General features: G+C 42.1%; 2 protein-coding genes across 2 annotated transcripts; both read left to right on the top strand.

Moving 5' to 3' along the window:
- Nucleotides 1-5,787: 5,787 nt before the first annotated feature.
- On the top strand, nt 5,788-10,002 carry LOC115818724 (phospholipase ABHD3-like). Its single transcript, XM_030782184.1, has 9 exons — nt 5,788-5,965; nt 6,700-6,860; nt 7,314-7,496; nt 7,664-7,709; nt 7,841-7,953; nt 8,112-8,285; nt 8,678-8,726; nt 8,858-9,023; nt 9,246-10,002. The coding sequence occupies exons 1-9, from the start codon at nt 5,846-5,848 to the stop codon at nt 9,437-9,439; spliced, it is 1,206 nt and encodes a 401-aa protein (XP_030638044.1). The 5' UTR covers nt 5,788-5,845; the 3' UTR covers nt 9,440-10,002.
- Nucleotides 10,003-17,018: 7,016 nt separating this feature from the next.
- prkg3 (protein kinase cGMP-dependent 3) lies at nt 17,019-26,308 on the top strand. The gene is made up of 21 exons (XM_030782767.1): nt 17,019-17,106; nt 17,243-17,305; nt 17,614-17,743; nt 18,078-18,244; nt 18,388-18,501; nt 18,708-18,813; nt 19,274-19,337; nt 19,573-19,650; nt 19,869-19,957; nt 20,355-20,420; nt 20,972-21,019; nt 21,438-21,479; nt 22,102-22,213; nt 22,768-22,904; nt 22,984-23,073; nt 23,575-23,716; nt 24,050-24,213; nt 25,085-25,201; nt 25,747-25,809; nt 25,967-26,042; nt 26,222-26,308. The coding sequence occupies exons 1-21, from the start codon at nt 17,019-17,021 to the stop codon at nt 26,306-26,308; spliced, it is 2,043 nt and encodes a 680-aa protein (XP_030638627.1).
- The last annotated feature ends 1,269 nt before the right edge of the window (nt 26,309-27,577 follow it).

Raw genomic sequence — 27,577 nt, 5'->3', positions numbered from 1 at the left:
CAAGCAGGTGGCCATCAAACCCTCCTGTAGTGGATACATTTTAATGGTGTTAAAAAAGGGAGACAAGGGAATATTTGTGCAAAGCTTTACTTACCATGTGCAAATTTGTTGCTCAGGGTACACTAATGATAAATTCGTATATCATGCAAAGAGCCGGGAAACTGGCTTCAACATTTGTGATCAAGTGCGCTGCATCACATATGATCTTGACAGTGCAGAGAATGAGAAATATTAGTTGCAGTATATTGTGATGTACAGTCTTTGTTATTGTCAGACAATAGTCAGTGTATCTGCACATTAATGCTGTGGAAAGACTTCCTATTCACATATTCTACTTCATTAGCTGAAGGAGCAGTGATAGGGATCTGTGTGCCATCGATGCAGCCCATGACACTGGGAAACCCTGCAACATAAAAACTAACGACTGATCCCAGCCTGAGGTCGCAGCAGAATGTCATGAACACGATATAATTTAAAATATCATTACCTTCAACTGAATGATTCTACATCAGTCACCTGCAATCCTATTTAATTCCTCCTCGATGGTCCTTAGAGGTCTGACACTAGGAAAATGTGCAGTAGCCGTTTAAGTGCAAGGGAGACTTTCTTACGGCTCTACAAACAGTTGCTTTCCCGATATACTCAGCGTCGCCAGTGTTATAAAGGAAACTCCCGTCGGCAAAAAAAAAAAAAAAAAAAAAAAAGCAAAGCAAAGAATTTGATGACATTGCACAATATATCCACAAATGTTAGCATCGAATGCAGATGAGGTAAACGGCAGAATAAATAACAACTTTATACGCTATAAACATTTTTATGTTGCAGGGTTTCCCAGTGTCATGGGCTTCATCGATGGCACACAGATCCCTATCACTGCTCCTTCAGTTAATGAAGTAGAATATGTGAATAGGAAGTCTTTCCACAGCATTAATGTCCAGGTACACTGACTATTTCTCTGAGCAAAGAATTTGCTCCGATCTGAGAGCAAGAAGTCCACGGTGTCTGATATTAGAGATGTAGGCCGGAGTTGTTCGAATAAATGATAGATTGTGATGAAAAACGGTAACGCTCGATTACGTAGTCATCAGGGAATGATAAAACATCTAATCGGGGTCTCATAAACCTCTCCCGACATAAGGCTATGCGAATTAATTTGGCTTCAACACCGTTCGGGTTAGCGACGAAAGGAGACGCCATGTTTGACAGCCGCTTCAGGTTCAGTCGGAGGGAGGAGCTAGGGAGAAACTCAGGGTTTGTTGAAGAAAACCTGCCAGCGAGCAGGTTAGGTTCACAGAGTCAGTTACCACGGTAACTGAGCCAGAGTTTGAGTTACATCGCTTTCTGGAACGGAAAACCCTGAGTTTCCTTCATCTCAGGGTTAACAAACTCAGAGTTTTCACTAAACCCGCTTTCTGAAATATCCCCCCCCGGAAATTTACGATTGCGTTTGTGTGCGTTGTTGACAAATTAAGTTGGGTTTTTAGTCATCACTATTAAGTTTAAGAATCTCTTCATCGTTCAATGTTTATAGCGTATAAAGTTGTTATTTATTCTGCCGTTTACCTCATCTGCATTCGATGCTAACATTTGTGGATATATTGTGCAATGTCATCATTACTTAAAGTCCTGTATTGCTTGATGTATCCCTTAAAATTACAAAACGTTTGTGGCGAGCACTGCCGATCTTAACAGTCAGAGCTGACCTAATTACATTTACTGTTAGTAATCGACCATGTACCTTGCTGTTGCCGCAGAATATAAACTAATACGTCTTTATTTCATGTGCAATATTAGTCAGACCTCTAGTGGTCACTTTGTGTAATAGCATTCCAACAAACTTAAGTATTGTACTGTACCTATCTTTTCTTTCTTTTAGAAACCATATACAGTCACATATCTACACCTGTTCTGCTCAAATAAATAATTTGGACTGTCAACTCATCTTAAGCCTGGAATAAGCTTAATTTCTCTGACCGGAAATTAGACCAGTTTGGGCACAACCATTATTCAGCAGTGCTGCATATTTCACAGACTGAATGACCGATTTCAAATGATACATGCAAAATTTTTCTTGATCAAAAACACTACAAAAAGTACAAAACACCTACTACTATTACTGAAAATAACTACAACAAGTAAAACAAGTAAACAAGTACTGTGTGAGTGTGTTTGTGTGTGCATGTCTGTGTGAGAGAGAGAGAGAGAGTGTGTGTGTGTGCACTTGTGTGTGTCACATCTGACAATAACTTTATATTGAAAATAGTCAAGCAGTCTTTCCGTAGGGTGGTGCTATGCAAATTTGGGCAGGGATAAATGATTTGTCTTCTGATTCCTCTTTTTGTGGTGGGAGCCTTGTGAGCACCACGACAGCCCTTTTTTTGGTGACACTCCTGGCTGGGAGGCATGTCTCCTCCTGACTCTCTTCCTGGCTGGGACTGCGGCTTGGCAGGGTGAGCTCCTCTTTGCACTGTAAAGATGAAAAGAAAAAAAAAATCAGACTCAGATTTGTGTGCATTACAAACAGCACAGTTTACAAACAGAGCAGGAGTGAAACTTACATTTATCTCTGAGTTGGAAACACCCGAGTCTGCGGTGTAGGTGCTCCATGAGATGAGGCATTCAGGTTCTGATTTTATTCTTTTCAAGGGAGACATCTCGTTCACCTGCAATTCCCCCTCTCTTTCCGGGCCAGACACTCCTTGTTCTTCGTACTCACCCTCTACCACCTTCTCGCAGAGGCTCTGATGTTCAATGGACTTTTGAGGATTCAGGTTCAGCCACATGAGACTCACAATGTGGTGTGGAAAGCACAGGGGCTCCTTGGCCGCAGAGGTGGGACCTACTACCTCTTCCATCTGCACAGGGGGCGGTGGTGCCGGTCTTCATGTCCTCCTCTCTGACAGCTGCTGCACTTGCTCTCTGAGGCGCCCAATGTCCTGTCTCAGGGCCTCATTGCTCTCAGTCTGCCTCTGGCAGGTGGGGTTTTGGCAGGTCTGTCCTTCCTCCCCTTCCTCCTGCGGGGGGAGATTTGGCTCCTCAGGCGCAGTGCCTAGCTCTGCCTGCTTGCACTCCCTCTCCTCCAGGTCAAGTGAGGACACCATAGGAACCTCTGGATTGGAAGCCCTCAGTGCAGCCAGCTTGTTGAGGATGGTCTTCCTCTTCAATCATTCCATGATCTCCTTCTGGGCCCTCTTTGTCAGCTCTGTGTGTGTCCTAAGGTGCCGGTCAAGCCTGGACGAATTTTGCATGCAACCTGCCACTGGGCAGGAGCACACACGCACCTCCATCCGCTTGGAAACCAGTTTAAGTAGCAGGATGCGTTCCTCTGTGTTCACCACCCTGTGAAAAACACGCAGGTGTTGTGTAATGGGTACCAAGTGTTCACCACACAGGGGGTATGACCTAAATGCCATGTCAGGGAACCTGAACAGAAAGAAAAAGACAGAAACAGTTGAAACAAACAAGCTGTGACAATGCTCCTAGGTATAATTACAGTTGGTGCAACACACACAAACACCAGAAGCACCACGTGACAGCAAAGTATTGGTATAAAGACAGGCAGCATGTGACATAAACAAACTGTGAAAATAACTTTTTCTGCCAAGCTGTGCTGTGAAATATGAAGTTGTGAAGATTTGTGAAGCTTTCTTTTTCTCTTGCAAACAAAACACTTTCTCAATACTTGTGATATCTTCTTTCCTCAGATATCTGTTAAGCACTGATTCTTTATTATGATAACAGGGATACTCAGGGCCAGTCAGAGCTGTGAGCCTATTGGCTGCAGTTCTAAATATGCAAAAACCATACACTTGGCCTCTCTGCTATTGGGGTTGCTGTGGTTTGAGAGGCAGGGCCACTGGTTGCCGTGGGTGTCTCAAGCACATTCACCCCGACTAGTTGGAGTCAGTGCTGGGGGGGTGTTTTGCTCTTGTGACTGAGAAAAGCTCCTCAAAGCAGTCCTTTAAACACAAGCCAAAAAGCCACCACTAGCGTTTACAAAATTAATTTTAATGTGGAAATAAAAGCACAAGGCTTCATTTTGATGAGACACAGAACACATACCATTATTTGTCATCATGTGTTGCTTCAGAACAATTGTCACTGCTAAACTTTATACATATAACTTTTTATACACACCACTCTGTTAAAGTCTTTCAACATATCTTCCTAGGGCATTTACAACAATCACAAAAATACACAAATTGTGTGTGTGTGTGTGTGTTGGGGCGGGGGGAGGGGATGTTTACAGCTTATACTTCTAATATGATTGACTGGTCTTGTGTATTTTCACTGGGCATTACCATTTCCGACATAACTGACTTGACTTCTTTTTATTGGAAGTATGATCCCAGCCTCTGCAGCAAAAAGTGAGATCCCGCTTCCAATATATGGATGCCCAAATATGGCACTGGAGTTTCACGTTTCTGGCGGGGCTGCCATGATGTTCCTATCGTCAAATTCATCCCAATGAATAATGAGAGATTATGTTTTTCACCTATGTTATCAGCTAACTCCGTGGGAAATCACAGCATTTCTTGTTTGTTTATACGCAAAAGAGGCGTCCAACTGCAATAGGCTATATTTGACTTCCGAAATCCAGCAAAATCTCGACTGAAAAAGGCTCAGAGAGGTCCTCAAAACTATTTGAAAAGCATATACGGGTGCTTATCCCCCTAAGGACATGATATAAAGCTATTTTGAGAGAAAAATTGCAAAAATACAAATATTTGATCAAATACCAGTCTGTACAGAGGTACACGAAGCTACGCGACAGTGTGAGAATATGACATCTGAAGCTGCACAGCCGTCCCCATCTCCAACCTGTCCCTACTCCATCCCCGCGGCGTTAATGTACACTTCATTATCGTTCTTGCGAACTACTCTAACGTTCACCCCGATTCCAAATGTGGGGATATTTTTAATTTTGTCCCCATACCCGTGCAGTTTTCAGTTATGAAGTGATATAATTCCGACAGCTCTCCAATCCAGTAGGTGGCGGTAATACATAAGATATAAGTCCGATGTCGCCGGGAGGAAAAGGGTCGTTCTGTGTTTTGGTTGCTGCTGGGACGGCGCATACTCATTGTATGCATTCACGGAAGCTGTTTAGAACAAAAATGACTGTGTGAGCGCTGAAACCAAGTGGCTCTACCAACGAGTTTTGTCACGTAAGATCTCAGGTGTTCAACAGTTGGTCAAGAAGCAGTGAAAAAACAAGTTTACATGTTTCTTTTCAAGGCAGGTATACAGACAGCTGTTTTCGGGTCCTTCTCATTACGGCTGGATGACGCAAACGTTACTATGACTACCTTCTTTCACCAAGTCTTAAATGTTCTATTGTTTTGTGTTTTAGATGTTTTTAATATGTTCAGATTATGTTTGTGTCATTGTCGGATATCTCTCGCCAAAAGTGACCAAGAAGTACTTGTATTTAAGAAGGTCTTCAGCTAACGCTATCGAACTAGGTGGCGAGTTGCCCCCTTGGACTTTCTCAGTAATCTCTCACAAGTGGCCGATTTCCAGGAACTTTGCTCTTAGCTTTTGATTATTGTTAGCCACGTTTTACCAGTTGGTATAGATGTATTGCTACACTAACCTGTCTCGTTGATGCACTGACGAATGGAGACCAGTTTACGAACTTCAGTAAGACGAGCCACTGTCTTTGAGGAATCTAACTAGCTAAAATCGGAACACATTATTTCGCCGACTGAACGCCCGTACTTTTTACAAGCGAGTCTTTTGGAGCCGGTATCTCTTGGAGCTGTCTCTGTAAGACGTACCTCAGCCTTTGTAATAACCCGTGGTGTCTGAGTAGCGTTTTTTGTGTAGCTATCCGTTGTTCGTCATGTTTTTGTCTCATTCCGAGCCGTGGAAGGTATTTCTGGAATACGCTTCTAGACCCTGCACTGTTCTCCTCGGCGCCATTACCGCAACACTGTACTTCCTTTGGGGCCGAGAGGGACAGGTCAGTCTATTGAATCGAGATATAAGCGCTTGTTGGCTATACAGCGACATACATGCTGATAGACCACTAGTGTTTCAAACTTCCTCTCCTCTATCTTGACCTTAACTTATGCTGTGCTTCATTTATAGGGGCCTAGATCGCTTTCTCTCTGTGATTCTTCAGCGGCTTTCGAATCATTTAATGAACGTTGTGTTTGCTTGTATAACGTAGTAGTCCATATTAAATATTTCCCTCTCTGTAGGGTGCTTAATCTAGGCATGTGACCCTTTCCATCCTGGTGTCATATAGCTCTACAGTAGTAACCTGTCCATCATAAAGTGACCCAACTCCACATGTATGTGCCCTCTGTGGAGTCACGAGTTACTTTCCATGTCAGGAGCTGCTGCTAAGCTTTATTCTTGTTCTGTGTCTGTCTGTCTGTGTGGCTTAATGTATGATTTACATGTGTCACTCTGTCACCATTTTGTAGTTTCATTGCATTTTTGCTACCATTATTTGTTAGGCTATATCACTAATGAATAATTGTACTCACAGAAATCAAACAAATTTTTTAAATTGTTAACTAGCTTCTCTTCATGTGCAACCTCTTACCATTTATCCTCCTTCTTGCATCCACTCTCTCCTTCTTTCTGGTTTTCTCTTGTGCTCTGCCTCTCTCTCTCTCTCTCTCTCTCTCTCTCTCTCTCTCTCTCTCTCTCTCTCTCTCTCTCTCCCTCTCTCCCTCTCTCTCACAGGTCCCAGTTCTAGTGTGTAGTGATGGGTTCCGTATGTTCCTACAGCGGTACTGTCCCGTGGTGTCGGAACGGTTCCGACCTACTCCATGGTGCTGGGGAGGTCGTGTGCAGACACTGGTCCGGGTGCTCATCAAATCCAGTCCTGCTGTCACCTACAGAAAGTATGCCCCCCCCTCCTTTCCCCCCGAATACCACATCCTACAACTGTCAGCCTAAAAACTGTTAAGAAAGGATGTGTCGAGGGATTACTGTCTCCTTTGACTTGTTTTCTGTACTTAGAGTCTAACTGAACAGATGTGCATTTCTTATATTTCATATGTGTTGAACTCTGGATTTTAATACATTATCAGAGCATCAGAGTATTGACTAATTATGGTGACTTTTATTCTAGATGTTGATGTTTTTGTTGATTGGTTATTGGCGGTGCCTCTCCTAATGCTGCTTCACAGGGCTACACTCAAACATTGTCTTGACATGTTGGCAGTCACACTTACACTCTCTCTCTCTCTCTCTCTCTCTCTCTGTCTATCTGTTTGCCTTTCTGTTTTCTGTGTCACTTGATGAAGTATTCGTTAAGTAAACACTCCTTGTTTTTTTTTTTTTCTTTCCCTCAGTGAGTTGATCAGGACTCAGGATGGAGGTCAGGTTTGTCTGGATTGGGTCGATAACTCAGAGAGTGCTGAGTACCCAGACTGCTTGACTAGGCCAACAGTTCTGATTCTACCGGGTCTGACTGGTAACAGTCGGCAGACCTACGTCCTGCATGCGGTCAGTCAGGCGATGCGCCGCGGCTATCGGTGAGTACACAAACTCTGACCCAGAGCCATGACCTGTGACCTCATTTGGCCAATTTTATGTTTTTCGTGATTTTGAGACTGCCATGAAATGTGGTGATAATGGTAAGCCTGTGTTTGTTTGTGAATTAATTTAAGAATTAATGTTGAATCATCTTTTTTCCCTGTAGATGTGTGGTGTTCAATAACAGGGGTTTTGGAGGGGAGGAGCTACTGGTGAGTGACAGGTCTCTAATTCCCTTTGATAAGAGTCATGTCCTCTAATAGGTTCCCGAACCTTGCAGTCAGCAGAATCTCTGTCAGTAGTTTTGTAATTCTTCACTCTGCTTTTGTCTTGTCTCTCTCAGACTCCTCTGACCTTTTGTGCTGCAGACACCTCTGACCTTGAGCGTGTCATCCAGCACGTCAGACAAGTTTACCCACAGGCACCGCTGGTTGGCACTGGAGTGTCCTTAGGAGGGTAAGAACATTGTCCATGCACACACACACACACACACACACACACACACAAACAGACACACACACGCATTCTGAAATCACAAATACACAAACTAGAACATCCATGTTCCTCCTGTTTAACACCCCCCCCTCCCCCACATCTTTCACTCTCTCTGTCAGGATGTTACTGCTGAACTACTTGGCTCGTAGAGGTAAAGAGTCTGGGCTGCTGGCTGGTCTTGCTATGTCTGTGAGCTGGGACACATTTGAGTCCAGTGCTTCCCTGGAACAGCCAATCAACAAGCTGCTCTTCAACCGCCACCTCACCAGTAACCTCTGCCGCGCCATCAAGAAGTAAGTTTTGTGAATGATATAATTTATCTAGGCAAAGACTCTAGTGATAGCACGCATATTTGACACTTTATTTTGTTTGTGAAAAGGGTTTTATGTAGTTCTCTATCAAATAATAGTCAGCTGGTACGGTTGATCTGCAATGTGTCTATAGTGGGCATTGTTATGGAAACAGACTGAGTTATGCATAGAGTCAAGATTGTAACTGAACTGAATTCAGATAACCTACACTTATGCTGTTTACCTCTTATGCTGTTAACTCTGTAATTGCTCTCATTCTGAGTGCTGTGTTATTGAATTTAAAATAGCAAAACTTTTTTGCCACTCAGTTCAGGTTTTTTGTAAGTGGAAGGATAGGACCCGTGTTTGAATCTTTTCTTTTCTGTATCTGTTAGACATAGGAGGATACTGGAGACTGTGGTTGACGTGGACCATGTCTTGAAGGTAGGCTCTTTCTTTCTTGCTTTCGTGGTTACCACATTCTCCTCTATCTGATTGTGAAGTACTGTGTGATGTCAGTGTGTGGCAGTTGATTGTCTTGTTTTCTGTCTCTTGTCTGCCCTGTTCTTCATGAGGCCCGGACCATTCGTGAGTTTGATGAGCGTTACACATCAGTGATGTTTGGGTATAAGTCCTGTGTGGATTATTACCAGGCTGCCAGCCCAGGTTACAAACTACCCCACACTGCTGTTCCTGTTCTCTGCCTCAATGCTGCTGATGATCCCTTCTCCCCAAAACATGGTGGGTGTCTGTGTGTCTTTGGGTGTGTGAGCACGTTAGAGTGAGTGAGAGAGAGAGAGAGAGGTGCGTGTTTTGTATGCCGGAAACTAATACTTACTTGCTGTTTTAGAAGAGAGCCTTTTCTAGCAGTGCCAACCCTATTGTCAGTTTGTAAATATCTACAGATGCCGATAATGTCTGTGAAATGCAAAAACAGCTCTTTTCTTTGCCCCTCCTCCCTAGCTATCCCGGTGGCTCTAGCCAAGCGTTTGCCCAACGTTGCGCTTCTGGTAACCGCTCACGGGGGCCACATCGGCTTTTTGGAGGGTCTTTTCCCTCGTGGGGAGGGCTACATGGATCGAGTGTTTGGCCAATTCATTCAGGCAGCGTTTGAACACCCCCAAGACCTGAAAGTGGCATGTGGGATCACGGAGTGACAACGTCAGCGAGTAACCATCTCTCTGTGCTGTCACTGTCAGCTCCTTTCTGAATATCCAAAAGATGCCCCTTCGCTCCTGTTGTGACTTACTATACCTTGGTGCAGCTCTGAGATTGTCTAAAAAGTTTAAAAGAATTGCTGAAAAGCAGTGACAGCAGCCGCACACAGAAACCATGTTTCCATGGTGCTGCTATAGAGAGGCAGAACTATGTGGTGCTTTGTTGCAGTTTGAAAGAACTGATGCAAGCGCCAGTTTCCCATCAGACTGCACTGACTAAGAGCTGCACCAGTTTGGCCTCTCGGACTCTCAGCTACGCTGGGGAAGATGTATTCGTCAGTCAAAGATTTTTTTTTTTTTAATCTGAGCCACAGTGTGTGAGCTGCATTGCTTGCATGTGAGAATGAAACAGCACCAAGGTGAAGTAAGGCCAATGGAAGCTGTAGGCCAGCGTTTCTCAAACTCCGGTCTGCAGACCGGCGGAGGGGCGGGGCAAGGAAACTGCCAGGTCCCAGCCCCCTTGACTGAACTTCTTGCTTTGAAAATAGTAACAATTGTAACTGCTAGTCTGTAGAGCATTGCCGCTGCGCCAGTCAAATTATGCTTGGTGCTTCTGTCACTCTCCAGGTGAAAACAGCAACATTTTATTCAAGACTCTAGAGTGTTAAGCGTCCCCGCCCGTGAGAACTTGCTTAAAATGTTGCTGTTTTCTCCTGGCGAGTGGCAGGAGCGCCGAGCATAATTTGACTGGCACTGTGGTGGGTTTTGCGGACCAGCAGTTTCCTATCGCGGATGTGCTCGTCATAGTTTGAGAAACGCTGCTGTAGGCTATTCAGACAGGCTCTGAAGTGACAGCACTACAATTCCCAGTCTCCTCCAAGGTTAATGGAGGTTGGCCTTCCATCAGTTGACCAATCACAAACAACCTTAACAATAGCAATAGAAAAACAGACATTTTCAGGTAGGTCACTAATGGCTAATCAGCTCTGCTTATCGCACGTGCAGTTTTGCAAGACATTCTAGTATTTAACTGGACATTCTTTTACTTAGAAATAATGGAATCAGTAAACGTCTTGCTTAATTCATTTATTCAGTCATGTAAAGTCAGTTGTTTGGTTGTTTTTTTTTTTTTTGGACAGCCCTTTTATTGTATATCCTCCTCTGTGAGACTTTCGAAAGAGAGTCCTTCAAAGACAATTAGCATGTCCAAACATAGTCTCCCCCCCTCAATACCATTACAAGAGCTGAAACTCCTGCTGAATACAAAGCATGGTTACCTATTTAGCATGAACCTACCAGAAAATGTCAGAGCAGTTTTATCCACCAAACAAAACTTGAACTGGCAAATGTGTATTACATTATAGCATGTTTTACAGCCTGAACAAAAGCGGAAAAACAGAATTCATATGAAGTGCATAGAGAATCATTATTCTATTTAAAGAAGTGTACTGAAAGGTATTTGATAACTGGCTTTGTTTTAAGAGAATTTTTAAGCTAAACTTTGTACCGACAGCTGTATTGTGTTGTTTATCAGATACAGTTTTATACCAGTAATTCCTCTGTATTTAAGTCGTTCTAAAATCGCTGAGTCAATCTGATTAGTGAGAGAATTCACACGGTGCCTCAGATTTTAGCTTCTATCAGATGTTTTTAATTGTAAACATCAGCCTCAGTCTATGAGTAATGCTGATTATATTTGAGCTTTTAAGGCGAATTTCAATATGTTGCTTTGGCATTGAATATATTAGAATGTTTGTCAGGAATTATCGCAGGAATCTCGACACTCAGTCTGAAGTTTCTTTTTACGTCCCAGATGCAACTGAAATGCTGAAATAGAGCCAGTGTTTTTGTAAGCAAGGGTCTGTCCTACTGTCACTTCGACAGTGCCGATCACTGTTAGTGCTAAATTATTTAATGAAACTACAACGCACAACACTTTAAGTATGCCTAAAATATGACGTGAATGCCTTTCAGATGAATGTGTGATTCTAGGTTGTCACTGGTTTTGCACAGATTAGCAGTGTTGTATTTATTGTGATATTTTTGCACAAACTTCGTCCTGCTCCAGGAAGGCATGAGTGTTTGCAACACTGTTTGACTGAGAACTGTAAGGGGTTTTGCACTGAAAAACAGGAGACAGAAAGAGATTGGGCTTTTCCCAAAACCCATACACATGTTATGCAGATATGTGTTGCCTTTGGAAACTTGTGGATTATGTTCAGGTACCTTGTGGGTTGATTTTCAGTATTGCGTATTAGCGATCATCTTAATTGTTGTACTTTCTCTGTTGTTGTCAGTAAAGCCGTGATCTGCCAATTTTTCGTTTGATCTCATCCCTAGTACCTCTGATCAGTGTTAGTCATGTCATTCCCACTGAACCTGTATTTTTCCAGCACGGCCTGATTAAAGTAATCAGCCAATCAGCCGAGGCCTCGATTCACTGAGTCAGCTGAAATCAAAGCTTCAAAGGTACTTAGGCTGAAAACGGCCCTGCATGTGACTCTGGGAGCAGCAATGTCCCTGGCATGCCCATGCTGTGAGGAGGGTATTAGGATTTCTCCACTGTGGTTAACTGATCTGAGGTCAGTGTTGTTTAATGGTGAATGGATCATGTTCGGAAAAGAGTAGCGATCACATGCCTGGGGTCAGGTAGAATAGGGCAAGAATGGGCCAGCTCTTTGCAAAAGACTTTTTGACTCCAAGGACAGACAGTTCCCACTAACTCTCTGTATGCACTTGATCATTTTAAAGACATAATTTTTATATTTACTTTTTCCATTCCTTTGAGGGTTTTATGGGCATTATTCATAACCTACTGTGACTCAATATCAGAGAATGTATAACCACTTTACAGTGTTTGTCTATGTAATGCATTAAAAACAGCATGGAGAAAGAAGTCAATTCTGTTATTGTTGCTCTAATATAGACATATGGTTGTACATTGGGTAGACGCAGTTACTGGAACAACAGTGACTGGGGAAAACTGGGAAGGCTCTAGCTGTGTTTGTATACAAATATAATCTGTGAACTACCAGTTTTGCCTTATGCCTGTGCATCTGCTCTGATGTTTGTTTTCTAAAAATCAGGGCAGAATTTTGTAATTCTGCCTATAGGGGGCATCTGTCTACGCCTCTAGTCATATTTTCCCAGGCATCATAAAAATCATTCCCCTGTTGATTCTGAGGCTCCTGACAAACGTGACTGTAGCTGGGGCAATATCTACTCACAGCTTCAGTGCCTGCAGGCTTACGCTACAGCTCGACTCAAACACACCTGGTTACAGTATTCACACTCTTATCAGGGCTTTGAGTAGGAGAGCGGGTTTAATGAGGCAGGAGTTAAAATCCTGCACGCACTGAAGTCCCTTTGGACCCAAGTTAGCCGAACCTGCCATCTCTCTGCCATTGTAGCTGCTCTACTTATTGATCAGACTGATTTTATGTTTAGGTGATAACTACCAATCAGGGAACAGTCAGTGCCTCTTTTTGTAACAGTAGCCTTCCACATTAAATAACAATATCTACGGTTACCTCAGTCACTAATTAAACTACTGTTTTTTTTGTTTGTTTGTTTGTTTTCTTTGTTGTCACTAATTAAACTGCTGGGTTTTTTGTTTGTTTGTTTGTTTGTTTGTTTGTTTTCTTTCCTTTTTGGTTTGTTGTTGTTTTTTTTTGTTTTAGTTAATTGCTTACTGTCTTCTACCCAACACCTCATGGTAACAATGCGTTCATGCTCTGCAATAGAGATCTAAAAATAAAGGCAATAAAAGAGCACTAAAAATAGCCATCACGAGGAAGTCCATTGTCTTTTTTTTTTTCTTTATCAAATTATGCAGAAAAAGTGGGCAGGGCCATTGTGAGTGGTTTTGAACCTGGAACATGGAATTCTGCTTCTCTTTTCTCATCTTTTCATGTCTGCCCGTTAAAACTGTCCATCAGGGACACTGATGACTGTAGACCTGAGACATCCAACTGGGCGGCCTGTTTTACTTCCCTGTTGGTCTGCCCTATCGAGTCTCTGATTTGAAGTCGAATGTTCTGGCTCCTGCTCACTGAACGGGTCGTGTGTAAGAACCGCCTGCGGTTCATTTCAATGGACATTCATTACCAGGTGAGACATTAATCATTAACTGTAAAGTCACATGAAGCCTAGGGGCTTGTTTCCAAAAGCAGAATTTAAGGCTTTTCTTTAATTACATCTCTGCACAAAAGCTTCAGCAAAAGTAATAATACATACATACATACATACATACATACATATATGAATGAAAAATTTTTAATAATCCAAATGAAGAAGTAGTTTACATAAGCATATGTTTCACCATCGTTTCTCACACACAAATTTCAGAATTGGTTTGTAATGGAATCTTTTTTTTAGTCTGGTTAAAAATTTGGAGGTGTGTCTGAGTATGGGCTGTAAACTGCAGACTTACATTTAACTTCATTTACAGTGCCTGTAACTGTCTTTCAGTCTCTTTATGACAACACATCTGCAGTGATAAGAGGCTGCACTCTATCGACTTTCCTCCTTTTACTGCTCTCTTTAATCTCTTCCTCTCTACTGCTCCAAACAAAAGGGAAGGAATAGAAGACATTTAAATTACAGTGATTGTATAGTACACTTTGACTACTGAACCACACTCACTGTCGCTGATAATCTAGCACCTGGGCTCCTAAACCTCTCTGTATGGGGGGAAAAAAAATACAACCACGTGAAAGCACACAGTTACAGTCAACCTGTCAGGCAGACGGGTTAAGAACTGGTCTCAGCTGTAAATGGGTAGGTAAGTCTCCAGATCTCCTGGCTTGGAACATGGAAGTGTCTCGCCATTAAGAATGCACAACCTCCTATTTATTAGCTCCTCCATCTCTTTCTGCACCTCTCTCTCTCTCTCTCTCTCTCTCTACCTGTTGAGAAGGGAGGAGCATAAGGTTAATGATCAATAACATCCTGCCCTCTCTCCAGCTGATAAGGAGAGAGTCAGAGAGAGCACAACTCTAATGTGTTTGGTTATTTGGTACATGGGGAGTTAGAAAGAAATAGTTTTTAAAGGATTAGATGAATTAAAGGGGAGAGAGAGAGAGAGAGAGGTGGTGAGCTGAAGAGATTTGGAACAAGTGCAGACTGGCCGGAAGAGGTGTTGTGTGAGTGTGTGTTCTTTTCGTGGGTGTATGAGGTCAGTGGACCGTATTCACGCGTCTGCGTTTTGACGGTGTAGACACGCTCTCTCACTCTCTCTGTTTCGGACATCAACGCAGGGATCCGACGCATGATGTTGCCATAGAAACCTCAGGATCTTCCTAACCCGTCTTAAAATCTCGGCAGGGGTGAGTGGTTCCATTTCAACTTTAAATTCATTCTCACATTCTCACAAGCTTTACTTGTCCTGCAGGAAAAATGGTTCAGTGTTGCTCTCTCCCTAAAGGCCCTCGTTAGGTCCTAGGTCATAAAGCAAGGCCACCTGAGTAATAAAGTAGGATAATCATTTATCAGAGCTTAACCCAGGCTTTAACAAAGCCATATCATAATCTTAAGTGTGTGTGTGTGTGTGTGTGTGTGTGTGTGAGACAGAATGAGAGAGAGAGAGGGAGTCTGCGCCTTGAACAGATGCCAGAACAAGAGTTGTTATTACATTTCAGTTCCTTTATTTCTGCTCACGCTCAGCTTGATTGACCCAACAGAGATTTAGATAAAGCTTTGTCATTATCTGACAGTTAATGATCGTGTATTTTTTGATGTTTATCAAGGTATAATAAATAGATTGTTGTAATAAAGAAAAATTTCGTAATCTTGAGTATTCTGCAATACACAGTCTTCAATGGCTCCTAAAAAATCCCTCTAAAGAATCCGAACTTTGGAAATATGCACAAACTGAAATCTAAAATCATAACGTACGTTTTTTCCAAATGTTCTCTGCTCACTTGTCACAATGTTCACTCAGTGATATGGTGAGGTTGACGGCAGGATTATTTGTTTGGCACAGGCAACGGAGTCGCCTTGTTCATAATTTAGTGGAACATTTTATGAGATCATGCTTAGGTTCTAATCTCCACTCTGTTCAATGTCCAGGATGGGAAAAAAAGGCTGGTAATTAACATCACACGAAACGCACGGAAGCTAGGGCCTGTATCTGAAACTGTTTACACTGATGTGTCTATCTGTGTGTGCTTAGTCAATAAACTCAGATATTGATCATGAAATTTAAATAGACAGAGAATTTATAATAAGTTCTTTTGTTAGCAGATCAGTAAATCTTAGTGTCCTGTAGTGTCTGTGTGCCTGCATGTGTGTGTGTGTGTGTGTGTGTGTGTGTTTGCGCAAGTGTGTGGGTGTGTATGGGTGGGTGTTGGTGTGTGTGTGTGTGTGTGTGTGTGTGTGTGTGTGTGCGCGCACGCACGTATGCACATATTTGTTTTCCCATCCGTACCAAAAGCAAGCAAGCAGGGAGAGCAAGATGCTGCTTTATGTCTTCAGCATAACTTCTTTTAGTTGAGAGAACAATAAGACTACAAGCATAACTTTATGTTGTGTTTCACTGAAAAAATCTCACAACTTTACAATTTTCCCTACAATTGTTTTTTGCATGACATCAACATTTGCATGTTTTTTTATTATTATGATTATGATTACGATGATGATGATGATGATGATGATGATTATTTTTGCATTTCCGTACATCTACAAGTGTAACTCAAAAGATTGTTTGTAGAACTACAATCAGCTGTTAATCAGACTGACTATAGGGGCAGGGCTTATGTAGCATTTCCTCTGAAGAATGGTGCAGTCAATATTCATAGCGCCCCCTGTAGTTCTTTATGTGCATAATTCATGTGTAGCTCTGGGTGCCACTGTGCAGTAGCACCCTACAGCTTTTCAGTACTGCTACAAAACACTCTCAGGTTCACTCAAATCTGTCAGACTTTACTATCATAATTTCATGTATGATGGTTGTTGTGCTTGTGAAGAATGTGTGTGTGTGTGTGTGTGCATTTGTGTTATGTTATGCATTGTACAAGAATGATATTTGTGTGCGTGTGTCTGTGTGTGTTTCTCTGTCTGTCTGTTGGTTGGTCTGTCTGTGTGTTTTTGTCAGCCATCCTGGAGGGTTGACATGTCACACTTATCCGTGAGTGGGTTGTACGTGTGTGTGTGTCTGGACATGTTCAAAAGTCATTTCAAGTTATGAAGTAACTGTAAGTGTGTGTGTGTGTGTGTGTGTGTGTGTGTGTGTGTGTGTGTGTGTGATTTCATGCTGCTCTAAGGACCTTTACCTTTTTTTCATCACAACACATCCTCTGCCTGTCTGTGTGTGTGTGTGTGTGTGTGCGTGTGTGTTTGTGTGTGTGTGTGCGTATGTATGTACGTATGTATGTATGTATGTGTGCATGTGTGTGTGCGCGTATACCCCCATTTTGTGTTATAACATATGTATCCACCTAAAACATTTCTCCTAAGTCTGTGGACTGTCCATCTCCCTAGGTCCTTCTCTGGTTACACTGGGTAGATGGAGCTGATTGAATTAAGGGCCAAAAAAGGAGTGGTGAAATTGTGCACAAATGCTATTGTCTTTTGCAGAGTCATGGAAGCACAGATAGAGGAACTGAGACTACAGCTGGAGAAACAATGCCAGCTGAACAAGGAGCTGCAGAACCAGAACCAGGCCCTGGGTAAGGCCAGAACTGAGATTTACATTTAGTCATGACCAACACTAAACTCGATATTTTCCTTTGAATATGCATTGCTTATGTTAGTGCTATAATGCAATTGGTTAACTGATAGATGCATTTGTTCTCCCAACTCCAGAGGAACGACTGAAGCAGAAAGAAAAAGAACTGGGAGAATTGCAGAGTCATTTGGATGAGCTGGGTATGAGAGAGAGGAGTTGATTACTTGTTTTTAGTGATGGAGAGGAAAGAAAGCTTCAGACCTTATAGGCTTATTTTGATGAACTCAAAACTGCAGTCAGATTATTGCAGTTGCTCTCCTACACAGAAGTAGTCTCCTTTTTCACCTCCTCCTGTCCTTAACCATTGTAAAGTTGTTTCAGGTTCAGTTTCATATTTCTATAGTCTTGTGCTCGGCTTTTGTTAGGATCGTTTCATTACTCCTGCCCCTTGATATTGTTCACAGGTCTTTTCCAGACTGATGTGTGTTTCCCATTTTTCTGTTTGAAGATGTGTCCAGTCCCCATGACAATAATGAGAGCACCCAGGAGGTCCGTCAGAGCCGAGCCGCCGTCCTGGCCATCGAGCCAATCCCAGAGGACCTGGACCTGACAACCAAACGGGTTCAGAAGACCGCCAGGTTACTGCTCTATAATTCATTCTCTCACTAATCATCAATCGATCAATAACCACTTAACTCTGATCGTTAGTGTCTTATCACAGAGCCATGAAAAAGAGCTTGAAATAACAAACAAGTTTAAAATGATTGATTTTCTGTGGTCTAAGAGTGAAAATCTGTGGCTGTAAAGTTACAGGCCTGCATGAACATCAGACGCATAGACTGAGCAGATAATGTTCATAGTTTTTGCAAATAATCCATGCCAATAACTTCATTCTGTTACTTTTATCTGTGTGTGTGTGTGTGTGTGTGTGTGTGTGCGTGTGCGCGTGCGTGTGTGTGTGTGTACTGGCAGTGAGAAGGCTCAGATTATGAAGGCGATAGGGAAGAATGATTTTCTCAGTCGTCTGGATGATGAACAAATTACTATGATGGTGGAGCTGCTGAGGGAGGTGGACCGTTGCCCTGGAGATGAGGTCATCAAAGAGGGCAGTGAGGGAGACAGCATGTACATTGTTGCAGGTCTGTGTGTGTGTGTGCGTGTGTCTGTGTCTGTCTATGTGTGTGTGTTGGGTGTGTGTGTGTGTGAGAGCTGAGCAGAGGTCCATATTGAGTATACTCCTTTACCTCCAGTTTCAATTACTCCTCATCCACGTTTTGTCTAGCGGGAGAACTCAAGGTCATCCAGGCTGGACGTGACCTTCGAACTTTGACATCTGGAGATGTGTTTGGAGAGCTAGCCATTCTCTACAACTGCAGGCGTACTGCTTCAGTCAAAGGTCAGTGTACAGTTCTCAGCTTAAACTTGACCTTTTCATCGGGAGGGGTCAGGCTTTGTCTGTATCGTGTTGGTGTCAGAAGGAGTTAGGTTTCCTGAGTAAAGTGTGTGTGTGAGAGAGAGAGTGAGTGTGTGTGTGTGTGTGTGTGTGTGTGTGTGTGTGTGCATGTTTGCGTGTGTGTTTATTGAGTGTGTCTTCTACTCCAGCAATCACTGCGGTCAAGTTATGGTGCATTGAACGTCAGACGTACAGAACCATCATGACAAACAAATCAAAGAAGAAACGAGAACAACTCATGGGCTTCTTAAAGACGTGAGAGGACACACAGTCACACACTTGCACACACACACACACACATACACACACACACACACGCACACGCACACACACACACACTCGCACACGCACACAGTCACACACTCGCGCACACGCGCGCACACACACACACTCGCACACGCACACACACAGTCACACACTCGCACACTCGCACACACGCACATTGTGAACTCACACCCCTAAACAAAATACACATTTACATAAACATACAATTAATAAAACACACTCTCCTGTATACCCCCCAGATTGCAGAAACTTATTGCATGTGCATTCATTTATACACTTAATGATTCTCATTTACCACAGATCATATTTTGTCTAGCCGTAATCCATAAAATATTAATAACCTGTCTCTGTTAGGCGTATTTAGTTTCCTTCTCTCTCTCTCTCTCTCTCTCTCTCTCTCTCTCTCTCACTCACTCTCATTCTCCAACAGAGCTCAGACCCTGAAGGGCCTCAACGATCTTCAACTGTCCAAGATCATCGACTCCATGGAGGAGGTTGATCCTGTCCCTGTCTCACACACACACACACACACACACACACACACACACACACACACAGATAACGAGTCCCAAGAGGGAGAAGTAGACTGTCCCACACTCTGTCCCTTCTCCTACCTCACACGGCACTGACACATACTCCCCTAATTACCGTGAAACTACATACTGACAGCCCAGATAAAATACTAGAAGAAACGAAACTTATTGTCTTGTCCTGCTCTTCCCGATACAGGTGAGGTTTCAGAAGAATGAGGTCATTGTTCGTGAAGGATCAGAAGGAAACTCTTTTTACATTATTCTCCAAGGAGAGGTGAGAGTGATGAATTCATGCGTGTCACTTTGGATCACAACATTTTCAGTGACTTAAATTTTCCAAATTTACAGACTCAGCATAAAACGTTGAGTGTACAGCTATAAAATTTGTAAAGTTTCTGTATAAAGTTGTGAACATTCTGGAAAGATTTCAGTGTCAGTTTCAGGTTCTATGCCTGAGGTGGCCTGGCCTCCAATTGTCTAATTTGTGTGCAGGTCCTGGTGACCAAGAAAGTGAACGGCCAACAGAAAATAATCCGCAAAATGGGCCAAGGAGAGCACTTTGGAGAACAGGCGCTCATTCGGTAACCATGGAGATGGTCACTAGGCGATCGGATTAGACCCTCAGTGGCATGTGCCCAGTCCTCGTGTGAACTGATCTGGGACCATTTAAAATGTTATAGTGGGGATTTTAAAATGTTTGAATTTAATATGACTTTACTAGTTTATAGCAGTTTAAAGTAAATTTAATAACACTTCACTAGTTTAATTTAAGGAAAGTTGTCAGCAGTGAAATGTTTACACTTCTAAATTTGTTCGGACAAGACACGGGAAAACAGAGCAAATATTTACATTACATTTTAAAAGAGTTGTATTCCAAAAAGGATAAACTGTGCAAATTTTAATATCCTTTTTTTATGAAAGTAATGACTAATTTCCTGTTTGACTTATTGTTTTTGTTGTTTGTTTATTTATTATCAGAGAGATTCTGCGAACAGCCACATGTACTGCAGTAGGATCTGTCACCTGCTTCTCCATCGATAAAGAGTAGGTCCCCCCCACACACACACACACACGCATGCACGCACGCACGCACACACACACACACACACACACACATCAACACACACATCCACACATCAACACACACACACACACGCACACACACGCACGCAAACACACACACACACACACATCAACACACACATCCACACATCAACACACAGACGCACACACACACACGCACACACACGCACGCAAACACACACACACACACACATTCTATTTCCATTTCCATTGATTTATGTCTCATTTTTAACCTTATATTTGGCAACAGCAGGGACACTCGACTATTGTGTCATGCAGGGGTGAAGGGTAACAATATCAAAATATCTTATAAAAAAAAAAAAAGATCTTAATAGTAAAAATATCCAGTGTGAAAAGCAATGTAACCATGTCAGTTTATTCCAGTCTATATGGTGGTTGTGTTGTCACACTGGCCTCTCTACATCAGACGCTTTACTGCTGCTCTAATGACCACATCCTAAAGGCTTTAGCTGCAACTCTGAACGTGTTCTTCATTGATCCATCTTCCACAGGGTGTTTGAGGAAACTATTCCCGTTGAGACACTTCAGCTTTATGATGAGTGAGTACAGTTAGGCCTAATAGAACACTCTTGCATTACAACACTCCACTCTTGTCACTACCACTTCATTCATTAATCAGTAACATATTCATATGGTATTTCAGTTATGACTGCAGTAGTAGTTATTGTTAAAACACTCATGAAAATCATTTGTATAGGTTTTCACTGTTAGGTTAGAAAAGTGGCAGGTTCCATAGGCTACAGTTAGAAAGCATTTTATGTTCTTATATCTGCTCACTGTAAATGTGAACAGTAATATTATCATAGTGATCAAATCAGATTGTGCGGTGTAAACTGGTTCCACACTGCAAGATTTTCTGATGTTATATGAGTAGCATTTTAAGCATTTTACCCAGATCTAAAAATTGTTTAAATATGATTCATTATCATAACCTGCTATCTCATCATGTTCACGCAGCTCCAAATTCATGGAGAATCCAACGACCCCAGAGAGAACGAGGTGAGAGTTTTCATAGGGTGTGACAAAATAAGACAAAAATTAGGAATGGACTGAATGAAGTATGTACAGCTTTAATGCATGAGGTTTCACAACTGTATTTTTCATATGCTCTTTAACTGTACTCATGCATGTTTTACTTTAATATGAATAAACAGACAGTCAGTATTGTTATAAAGCTGTCAATGGGGAATATCAAAAACAGATCGCAGGGCTTATTAGGAACAAAACATCTGGATTAAGATTCTCTACTGCAAAAAGCCGTGACTTTTTTTCTATTATTATTATTTATGCTTGTGTAAAAATGCACTGTAATTTCCTGATCAAATAAACACTGTTTTAACTACAGGTCTCACATATGAACGAGACCATAATCATGTCACAAAGCATATGTTTTCTACTATATGAAAATCTAACACATCTAAGACTTTTACAGATACCGTATATTTTCATATGTGGGCTGATTACAAAAGCATTCTCACAACTTTGTTTCATGACTCGGATTATCCACTGAAGTCGAACAAATATGAGTGAGACACTGTGAGGATCAGGATGAAAAACCCTGTACTGCAGAATGCTGTGGTTGTGTATTTTGGCATGTGATTGTCTCTCTGCTCTCTCTCAGTACCAGCACCTCTCTCAGACTAAAGGACCTCATCCCTGTCCTCTACCAGGAGGGACGGTACCAGGGAGAACCCGTGACACTCGGGGTGGGCGGGTTTGGCCGTGTGGAACTGGTACGACGGGTGGGACCGGGATGTGTATTTGTTGAGGGGAATGGAGAGTGTTTTTAGTGTCAGGAATGGTCAGACCTGATCTTTCAGATCCAAATGTCCTGCTTTACATCTCAGCTATCTGAAGCGCAGACCGATTGTGTACCTGACAAACACGTGTGTGTGTGTGTGTGTGTGTCTGTGTGTGTGTAATCCTCAACCAGGTAGTAAGCTATAATCACTGGTAACAAAATGATGCCTGCAGTCAAAGGTGACAAAATCCTCATGTCAGTACAGTTTGGTTTTAAATTTAATTTCCTTTACACTAATCCGTGGTGAACAAATTTACGATACAGTTAATATTGCCCCTCTATAAACCTGCCATATGAACACACATAATTAAACACACGGTTAACAGGACAATGGTTGTCTTCCTTTGCCTAGCTGGATAAAGCACTGCTTTTCAAAGATACACCACAGAGATATTAAGGGTTTGAATCTGACTCTGGGTGACCTCTGTTACAAAATTTCACGTTTATTCACACAAAATTCCTTTATTCTCTCATTGTCCATATCAGGTAACAACATTGCACCATGGGAAGTACTATGCCATGAAGAAGGTCAGCAAAAAGCACATTGTTTCCAAACGACAGGAGCAGCATGTTCTCTTTGAGAAGAGAATTCTACTGGCCATCCAGTGTGACTTCATCGTCAGGTGAGTACTTCCCTGCCCTTCTCTGCCCTCTGACCTTTTGACCCTGACCCCTGTCTGACCTCTGCCTTTGTTTCCTTAGGCTCCACGCTGCATTCAAAGACGCGCGATACATCTATATGATCATGGAGTTCTGCTCTGGTGGAGAGATATGGACCAAACTCAAAGAATTGTAAGATATTAACCACAAAATGTCCATTGAAATTTCACCAAAGCTTTTCTGTAGGTATAGGTTGATCAAATGTAGTTGAAAAGGCCTTCTATCTGTCAGATAGACATTACTGCAAAATGCTTTGGGAACTTATTCAGTTTGTGTGTCATGGATTCCAAACACATAACAGTAATGTTTTCAGTGAGTGTAGAGCTGTTTGACTGTGTAAGCTTCACGTGTATTTGTAGATAAATGTTGGATCATCATCAAAAGCAATAACTCAAAAGCATCATGTTTCGTAAATAATGTTTCATTCCTAGTCTGTGATGTCACTGGTGTGTGTGTGTGTGTGTGTGTGTGTGTGTGTGTGTCTGTGTGAACATGCATGCGTGAATATGTGTTTGAAGGAAGGGTTCTCCCCTGTTGCCTGGTGCCTATGTATATCTGTGTGTATGTGTATATTTATATGTGTGGCTTCAAGCATAATTTCTCAACTCTGTGGGTGTGTGTGTGTATCTTCAGTGGCCGTTTTGATGAAAACACCGCGGTGTTCATTGCTGCATGTGTGGTGGAAGCCTACGCCTATCTTCATAAGAAAGGCGTAATGTATCGTGACCTTAAACCAGAGAACCTAATGCTCGACGCCAAAGGATTCGTTAAACTGGTGACTATACAAACCTCCTGTACACCAACGTACTTTCTCTTACAGACAAAACACAGTAAAAATAATCTCTGTGTTAAATTCTTTGTTTTTATGTCATGAATTTCATTTGACCACTTTGTCAACATTTGTGTATGTTGCACATAGTGCATGTCAGAGTAGTGGATGTTACTTGGTGTGACTGCATATGACCTCAGATGCTTGGCGAGTGCATGATATGTAAATGCAATCAGCGTGGGCGTTAAATTTAGCTCCCTCTCTCTTTCTCTCTGACTCTCTCTGTCTCTCCATCCCTCCTTTCCTCCCTCTCTCTCTTTTTCTCTCTCTCTGTCTCAGGTGGATTTTGGATTTGCTAAGGAGCTGTCCAGAGGGGTGAAGACGTACTCTTTCTGTGGGACTCCCGAATACATGGCTCCTGAGATCATTCAGAACCAGGGCCATGACTTTGCCGCTGATTTTTGGTCCCTCGGCATCCTGGTCTTTGAGTTGCTGGTGGGCAGGTGTGTAAATGAGCTAGACTCCAGTTTCAGACAGTCACACAGATGTCTGGAGGTAAAGCAGCCAAGAAGAGGCATTAAATGATGAGGGCTCTCATTGGCTCTGGACCATGCCCCCCTTTTTTAACCATTGCTGAGTGATGTCAGTAACTGACAAACACTGACCTGCACCTTTCGTAAGTCCTCAGACCCCTGTCTGGATTTGAGAACATCAAACCCAGGTTGTTGATTAGTGTCTCTCCTCTCTGAAGATGAGCTTTTAAATGCTCACCGTTACTGTATGATTCCAGGCAATAAATTAAAGTATCTCACTCACTCACTCACTCACTCTTTCTTGTGAACTTAGAAACACGATATAAACAACAATAATAAGATACTTATTCATAGATCTTGGTGGAAATGTCTCTTCATGATACAGTTATTCAAGTTTCAATGACTTTCCCCTTCATGTCTAAAGGTAAAAAAAGGCTTTGATAGAATGTGTTGTTGCACTAATGTAGTCTAAGTCAGTATTTTAAGTAGATGGATATTTTGATGCTACGTTTGGATCAGTAAGTAGTTTCTTGCTTTTGGCAGCTTAACAGAGTCATGGCTCTTGTGGAGCGCATAGCATGTGGAGACACTGCCACCAGAGGGCAGTATAACCATTGTATTATTAATGGTAGCGGTTTGATTTCCACAATAAATTGCAATATACGTTGTTGTTATTGTTTTTCTTTATTTTATTATTATTATTATTATTATTATTATTATTATTATTATTTGTAATTTAAATCAATTTTGTGGTTAGCACTGTTCCCCTCTGGTTATTAGTAATTTTAAAATGTGCTGTCTTTGTCTCTTTGGTTGTTTCTGAGTTATTTCTTTTTTTCAGCCCTCCCTTCTCGAGCTCAGAGCCACAGAAGATTTATGCTAAGATTCTGGACGGGGTCATGAAGTTTCCCCCTTATATGACTGAGGCGGCAAGGTCTCTCATCAGCAAACTGTGCAGGTGGGTATAGCTATTCATCCTAAAACTAAACCAGACTTCAACTTCAACTAGACCAGAGCTCCTCCTCCTAATTTAGACCACACTACCTCCTCCTTAACTACACTAGGCCTCCTCCTTCTGAAGGAGAGCACACTATGTCCTCCTAAACTAAACCAGATCACGTCAGTTTAAACTGGACCCAAAGTCCTCCTCCTAAATTAGACTACATTACCTCCTCCTCAACTATATCACATCTCCTCCTCTTAAGATAGACTAGGCCTCCTTCTGAAGAAGACCACACTACTTCCTAATTCCTACTTCTTATAAGCTAGATCAGACCTTTTCAGATCTTCTCTGACTAAACTAGACCAGAGGTCCTCTTCCAAAAGTAAGCCAGACATTCTGTTTGTAAACTAGACCAGACCTCATTATTTTAAACCAGACCTAACTTCCATATCCTAAACAAGTCCAGAGCTCTGCAGTCTTAACAAGAACAGTTACTAGATTTATCTGTTTATAATATGTTTCTGAATCCTTTTTCTGTTACATGCTGTTTGGCTCTGCAGACCACGCCCGGGTCAGAGGTTAGGGAACACCAAAAACGGAATCAAAGATGTTCGACATCACAGGTATGTCTCCTGCTGTTTTACCGTGACCAAAGGGAAGACAACTGTCATATCTGTCTATATCTGATCCACCATCTCTCTCTCACTCTCTCTCTCTCTCTCTCTCTCTCTCTCTCTCTCTCTCTCTCTCTCTCTCTCTCTCTCTCTCTCTCTCTCTCAGATGGTTTAACAGTATAAACTGGCATAAGCTGAGAATGGGACAAGTGGAAGCTCCAACAGTGAAACTTATCCGTAAGGTCAGCACTGCCATTTTGTGTGTGCATGTCCATGTATGTGTGTTTCTGTCTGTGTGTTTCTGTCAATGAGTGTGTGTGCGTGTGCGTGTGCGTGTGCGTGTGCATGTGTATCAGTGAGTTTGACTCTGTGTGTGTGTGTTGCTGTCAGTGAGTTTGACTGTATGTGATGTGTGTTCCAGGGCCCGTGCTACATAAACTTTGACCGGTTCCCGTTTGATAAGACCCAGGCTGATGAGGAATTCTCTGGATGGGATCGTGACTTCTGATTCACCCCGATGCTAGTGGGAGGAGATTTAATCTTACACCCTCTACCACTGTCAGCAGGCTTCCCAGTGCTCCAGAGTAGAGTTTATACAGGTTCCAGTAAGATTTCTACTGGTCCTGCTGGGTATGAAACTGTGGAGGACTCAAACAGATGATGAACGGGAGTTTTGGGCTTCCTGAATTTGCGTTCTGGGCTACGTTCTGTCTGTGGGCATCACATTATCTGAATTATATTTATGGACCAGGATCTTCAGTCACTTTTCAGCAAACAATAACTGTCTAGATGTTCATGTGATTTTAGTTAAAAATATATTTTTTTTCTTTTAAATTTAATTTTTAGTGGTTTTCGGTGTTCTTACACAGACATTTCTCACTGCACAATTTATCTTCATTTAAATATGACAAAATGTGTACTGTAAGATAATCTTTAACAAATATGACTGTCTCACCTAGAGAAAGAGAGAGAGAGAGAGAGAAAGAGCGTGAGTGATAGAGAAGGAAGTAACAAAGAAAAAAAAATGAAGAAACTGAAACTTAACTCTGACCCCATCTTTCAAGCCTGTAGTTTTTTTGGGGTTTTTTTTTGCCCAACACTGCTCTTCATAAATTTTACAAGACTGTTTCATCTCTTGCATTCAGCTGACTGCAGACACTGCACTATCTGCTCAATCAGTCCAGACTCAACAACACTCGAGCCTTTGTCTTTTCTCAGGGAGGATGGAAAATGCTCAGAGGAAATCAGTCTGACAGACTTGTAGCTCATGCTTTTTCAGACTTACAGCGTGAGCAGGCTTTAGGGTTATAGACTGACAACTGGAGTTGTGTTGGTTTGAGTGTCAGATTAAAAATGTATGTTGTAGATATAACATATATTCTGTGAGATGAATGAAATTCTCACTGTACAATTATTGCTCAGACCGTTTTTTAATACAGTGAAGTGATAGTTGATTATTATGCTTGGAGTATCGAAGAAGTGTGCTGTAACATCGTTTGCTGGGTCTGTTGGGTTTATTGTAGCGTCTGTAAATCTGTTGTTGTTTCTGTTTAATTATTACTTATTCTGAACATTCATTTTCATTAGAACAATTATCATGTGCACTCCACAGCTCTCTGTGGTGCAAACCAGAGGGACCTGGGGAACGTCTATCTTTAAGAAAAAGACTCTTTTTATCTTAGGGCAGAAATCGATATCCCTCTGTGAAGCTTTTGCGATTTATCTTGACAGTTTTATTTTTGGCAGGGAAGTGAGAAGAATCTTTAGGTGGTTTTGA

The sequence above is a fragment of the Chanos chanos genome, chromosome 8, assembly GCF_902362185.1.
Source record: "Chanos chanos chromosome 8, fChaCha1.1, whole genome shotgun sequence".
In the NCBI taxonomy this organism is placed as follows: Eukaryota; Metazoa; Chordata; class Actinopteri; order Gonorynchiformes; family Chanidae; genus Chanos; species Chanos chanos.
This window is presented reverse-complemented; position numbering and strand designations above follow the sequence as displayed.

Coding starts and splice junctions, on each gene's coding strand:
- LOC115818724 (XM_030782184.1), top strand. CDS start 5,846: ATGTTTTTGTCTCATTCCGAGCCGTGGAAGGTATTTCTGGAATACGCT. Junction 7,710..7,840: donor TTGGAGGGGAGGAGCTACTG/GTGAGTGACAGG, acceptor TGTCTCTCTCAG/ACTCCTCTGACCTTTTGTGC. Junction 8,286..8,677: donor CTCTGCCGCGCCATCAAGAA/GTAAGTTTTGTG, acceptor TGTATCTGTTAG/ACATAGGAGGATACTGGAGA.
- prkg3 (XM_030782767.1), top strand. CDS start 17,019: ATGGAAGCACAGATAGAGGAACTGAGACTACAGCTGGAGAAACAATGC. Junction 17,744..18,077: donor CGGGTTCAGAAGACCGCCAG/GTTACTGCTCTA, acceptor GTGTACTGGCAG/TGAGAAGGCTCAGATTATGA. Junction 26,043..26,221: donor CAGTGAAACTTATCCGTAAG/GTCAGCACTGCC, acceptor TGTGTGTTCCAG/GGCCCGTGCTACATAAACTT.